We start from the raw sequence: 5,000 nt of genomic DNA on the forward strand, positions 1-5,000 counted from the left end.
TACAATTCCTTCATCGCATCGCGTTACAACTCCATCATCGTATCGCGCTACAACTCCATCATCGCATCGCGTTACAACTCCATCATCGCACCTCGTTACAACTCCATCATCGCACCGCTTACAACTCCGTCATCGCATCACAACTCCATCGCACTCGTTACAACTCCGTCATCGCATCGCGTTACAACTCCATCATCGCATCGCGTTACAACTCCATCATCGTACCTCGTTACAACTCCATCGTACTGCTTACAACTCCGTCATCGCATTACAACTCCATCGTACCTGTACAACTCCGTCATCGCACCGCTGCGTTACAACTCCGTCCATCGTACCGTTACAACTCCGTCATCGCACTGCTACAACTCCATCGCACCTCGCCACAACTCCGTCATCGTACCTCGCTACAACTCCGTCATTGTACCTCGTTACAACTCCATCGCACTCGCTACAACTCCGTCATCGCACCTCGTTACAACTCCGTCATCGTACCTCGCCACAACTCCGTCATCGTACTCGCTACAACTCCGTCATCGTACCTCGTTACAACTCCGTCATCGTACCTCGTTAACGGCTCATCGTACCTCGTTACAACTCCGTCATCGTACCGCGTTACAACTCCGTCATCGTACCTCGTTACAACTCCGTCATCGTACCGCGTTACAACTCTGTCATCTCAACTGTTCCCAAAGTGTTAATAGAAATGTAATGTGTGTCTCCAGAGTGTCTGAAGGCGCTGGGCCACATGGAGGTAGCAGTGAAGAGTTACAACAAGGTAGTACAGATGGCTCCTCTTCACCTGGAGGCCAGGCTGTGTCTGTCTACTCTGCAGCAGCAGCTGGGTCGACCTCTCTGTGCCCTCAAGGCCCTGGAGCCCATGTACGACCCAGACACACTGGCACAGGACGCCTCCGCGGCACAGCAGGCAGGTGGAGGGGGAGGGAGGGAGGGGACAGGAGGGGGAGGGGGTGTGTGCACTGATTATCCCTTTGTGTGTGTGTGTACTGATTATCCCTTTGTGTGTGTTTCGGACCGAGTCCTTCATCAGACTGTATTGGTTCAGATGTATTAGAAGGTGAGGTATGACACTCCCTCCATTAGGAAAATGGGCAGTTTATTACTAATCCATATTTAAAAACAGGGGTGCAACTTCCACTGGGAAATGGTGGGGGGGGGGGTGCTCCCCATTATTGTCTCCCCCCTGATTATCCCTTTGTGTGTGTGTGTACTGATTATCCCTTTGTGTGTGTGTACTGATTATCCCTTTGTGTGTGTGTGTGTACTGATTATCCCTTTGTGTGTGTGTACTGATTATCCCTTTGTGTGTGTGTGTGTACTGATTATCCCTTTGTGTGTGTGTGTGTACTGATTATCCCTTTGTGTGTGTGTGTGTGTGTGTGTGTGTGTGTGTGTACTGATTATCCCTTTGTGTGTGTGTGTGTGTGTACTGATTATCCCTTTGTGTGTGTATGTACTGATTATCCCTTTGTGTGTGTGTGTTTGTATGTGTGTGTGTGTGTGTGTGTGTGTGTGTGTGTGTGTGTGGTCCAGGAGTTGAAGCTGCTGCTACACCGCTCTACTCTCCTGCGTTCCCAAGGCCGACTGGATGACTACCTGGATACCATGCTGACCATGCTGGCTATGCTGCTGAAGGTAGGCTTCTAACACACACACACACACACACACACACACACACACACACACACTGATGTTGATCCTACTGATGTTGTGTCATTCAGGTGGCTATGACGCGGGCCCAGGTGTGTGTCAAAGCCAGCATGTGGGCGGGGGTCAGACACCTGCGTCTGGTCAAGGTGTCTAAGGACCTGGTGTCAGACATCCACGACCAGGAGGCAGCCTACCGGGACATCAGTGGTAAGACTCCTCTGATTGGTCACGTGTTACAGATGTACTGACAGGTTACAGACCCAAAAAGAGAAACGATTAAGAAATGTTCCCTCTCTCTCTCTCTCTCTCCCTCACTCCCCCCCTCTCTCTCTCTCTCTCTCCCTCCCTCACTCCTTCACTCCCCCCTCCCTCTCTCTCTCTCACTCCCCCCTCCCTCTCTCTCTCCCTCCCTCCCTCTCTCTCTCCCTCCCTCTCTCTCTCTCTCTCCCTCTCCCTCCCTCCCTCCCCCTCCCTCCTCCCTCCCCCCTCCCTCCTCCCTCTCTCTCTCTCTCCCCCTCCCTCTCCCCCTCCTCTCTCTCTCTCTCTCTCTCTCTCTCTCTCTCTCTCTCTCTCTCTCTCTCTCCCTCACTCCCCCTCCCTCTCTCTCACTCCCCCTCCCTCTCTCGCTCTCCCCCTCCCTCCCTCCTCCTCTCCCTCCCTTCCTCCCTCCCTCCATCCCTTCCTCCATCCCTCTCTCCCTCCCTGGCCTCACTCCCTCCCTCACTCCCTCCCTCTCCAGGTAAGACCAGTGTGTTGTCTCGTGAGGACTGGTGGTTACTGTTGGTGAGGTGTGTGTGTACGCTGTGTGAGATGAAGCGTTTTAGAGAGGCAGAGCTGCTGGTAGACTCTTCTCTGGAGTTCTACTCCTTCTATGACGTCAAGGTAAAGAGGAACCAGCTGCCTTGTCTGGCACTTTCACTTCCTGTCATTAAAATTTAAGAAATTGTTCATTATAAAGAAAATGTTTTGTAGTTGAAAAATGACTCATTTATTGTTATCTTTCTAAATGTGTCGTTAGCACTTTGTTGGTTAAATCTACAGAACAGTAATGTGTTGTTTAGGTGAAGAGGAAAGAGCTGGAGTTCTTTGGTCTGTCGGCTGCTTTCCTGGACCATAACTACCGCAAGGCCTACGATTACATCAGGTCAGACTGGCTGTCCTGCTGACTGTCCTACTGACTGACTGGCTGTCCTGCTGACTGTCCTGGACCATAACTACCGCAAGGCCTACGATTACATCATGTCAGACTGGCTGTCCTGCTGACTGTCCTACTGACTGTCTGGCTGTCCTGCTGACTGTCCTGCTGACTGACTGGCTGTCCTGCTGACTGTCCTGGACCATAACTACCGCAAGGCCTACGATTACATCAGGTCAGACTGGCTGTCCTGCTGACTGTCCTACTGGCTGTCCTGCTGGCTGTCCTGCTGACTGACTGGCTGTCCTGCTGACTGGCTGGCTGTCCTGCTGACTGACTGGCTGTCCTGCTGACTGACTGGCTGTCCTGCTGACTGACTGGCTGTCCTGCTGACTGTCCTGCTGACTGACTGGCTGTCCTGCTGACTGTCCTGTTGACTGACTGGCTGACTGTCCTACTGGCTGTCCTACTGGCTGTCCTACTGGCTGTCCTGCTGACTGTCCTGCTGACTGTCCTGCTGACTGTCCTGCTGACTGGCTGTCCTACTGACTGTCCGACTGGCTGGCTGTCCTGCTGACTGACTGGCTGTCCTGCTGACTGACTGGCTGTCCTGCTGACTGTCCTACTGACTGTCCGACTGGCTGGCTGTCCTGCTGACTGACTGGCTGTCCTGCTGATTGACTGGCTGTCCTGCTGACTGTCCTGCTGACTGGCTGTCCTACTGACTGTCCGACTGGCTGGCTGTCCTACTGACTGTCCGACTGGCTGGCTGTCCTGCTGACTGGCTGGCTGTCCTGCTGACTGACTGGCTGTCCTGCTGACTGACTGGCTGTCCTGCTGACTGTCCTACTGACTGACTGTCCTACTGACTGTCCTGCTGATTGACTGTCCTACTGATTGGCTGTCCTGCTGACTGGCTGTCCTGCTGACTGACTGTCTGGCTGTCCTGCTGACTGACTGGCTGTCCTGCCGACTGGCTGTCCTGCCGACTGGCTGGCTGTCCTGCTGACTGTCCTGCTGACTGTCTGTCCTACTGGCTGTCTGTCCTACTGGCTGTCTGTCCTACTGACTGTCTGTCCTACTGACTGACTGTCCTGCTGACTGGCTGTCCTGCTGACTGGTTGTCCTGCTGTCCTGCTGACTGGCTGTCCTGCTGACTGGCTGTCCTGCTGACTGGTTGTCCTGCTGACTGACTGTCTGGCTGTCCTGCTGTCTGGCTGTCCTGCTGACTGACTGTCTGGCTGTCCTGCTGACTGGCTGTCCTGCTGACTGACTGTCTGGCTGTCCTGCTGACTGGCTGTCCTGCTGACTGGCTGTCCTGCTGACTGACTGTCCTGCTGTCTGGCTGTCCTTCTGACTGGCTGTCCTACTGACTGGCTGTCCTGCTGACTGGTTGTCCTGCTGACTGGCTGTCCTGCTGACTGGCTGTCCTGCTGACTGACTGTCCTGCTGTCTGGCTGTCCTGCTGTCTGGCTGTCCTGCTGTCTGGCTGTCCTGCTGACTGGCTGTCCTGCTGACTGGCTGTCCTGCTGACTGACTGTCCTGCTGACTGGTTGTCCTGCTGTCCTGCTGACTGGCTGTCCTGCTGACTGGCTGTCCTGCTGACTGGCTGTCCTGCTGACTGGTTGTCCTGCTGACTGACTGTCTGGCTGTCCTGCTGTCTGGCTGTCCTGCTGACTGACTGTCTGGCTGTCCTGCTGACTGGCTGTCCTGCTGTCTGGCTGTCCTGCTGTCTGGCTGTCCTGCTGTCTGGCTGTCCTGCTGACTGGCTGTCCTGCTGACTGGCTGTCCTGCTGACTGACTGTCCTACTGACTGACTGTCCTGCTGACTGGTTGTCCTGCTGTCCTACTGACTGACTGTCCTGCTGACTGGTTGTCCTGCTGTCCTGCTGACTGGCTGTCCTGCTGTCTGGCTGTCCTGCTGTCTGGCTGTCCTGCTGTCTGGCTGTCCTACTGACTGGCTGTCCTGCTGACTGGCTGTCCTACTGACTGGCTGTCCTGCTGACTGGCTGTCCTACTGACTGGCTGTCCTACTGACTGGCTGTCCTGCTGACTGGCTGTCCTACTGACTGGCTGTCCTACTGACTGGCTGTCCTGCTGACTGGCTGTCCTACTGACTGGCTGTCCTACTGACTGGCTGTCCTACTGACTGACTGTCCTGCTGACTGGTTGTCCTGCTGACTGGTTGTCCTGCTGA

At 54.7% G+C, this 5,000-nt stretch overlaps 1 protein-coding gene across 1 annotated transcript in view; it reads left to right on the plus strand.

Annotated features, from left to right (window-relative positions):
* LOC135542921 (general transcription factor 3C polypeptide 3-like) overlaps positions 1–5,000 on the plus strand; it is a 24,650-nt gene that overhangs the window by 11,055 nt on the left and 8,595 nt on the right. Inside the window, exons 11-15 of the mRNA XM_064970060.1 lie at positions 723–925; positions 1,552–1,653; positions 1,740–1,875; positions 2,408–2,550; positions 2,730–2,812. Coding sequence (XP_064826132.1) covers positions 723–925; positions 1,552–1,653; positions 1,740–1,875; positions 2,408–2,550; positions 2,730–2,812 — 667 coding nt within the window. The remainder of the gene's footprint in view (positions 1–722; positions 926–1,551; positions 1,654–1,739; positions 1,876–2,407; positions 2,551–2,729; positions 2,813–5,000) is intronic.

Source organism: Oncorhynchus masou, chromosome 7, assembly GCF_036934945.1.
Source record: "Oncorhynchus masou masou isolate Uvic2021 chromosome 7, UVic_Omas_1.1, whole genome shotgun sequence".
Lineage (NCBI taxonomy): Eukaryota > Metazoa > Chordata > Actinopteri > Salmoniformes > Salmonidae > Oncorhynchus > Oncorhynchus masou.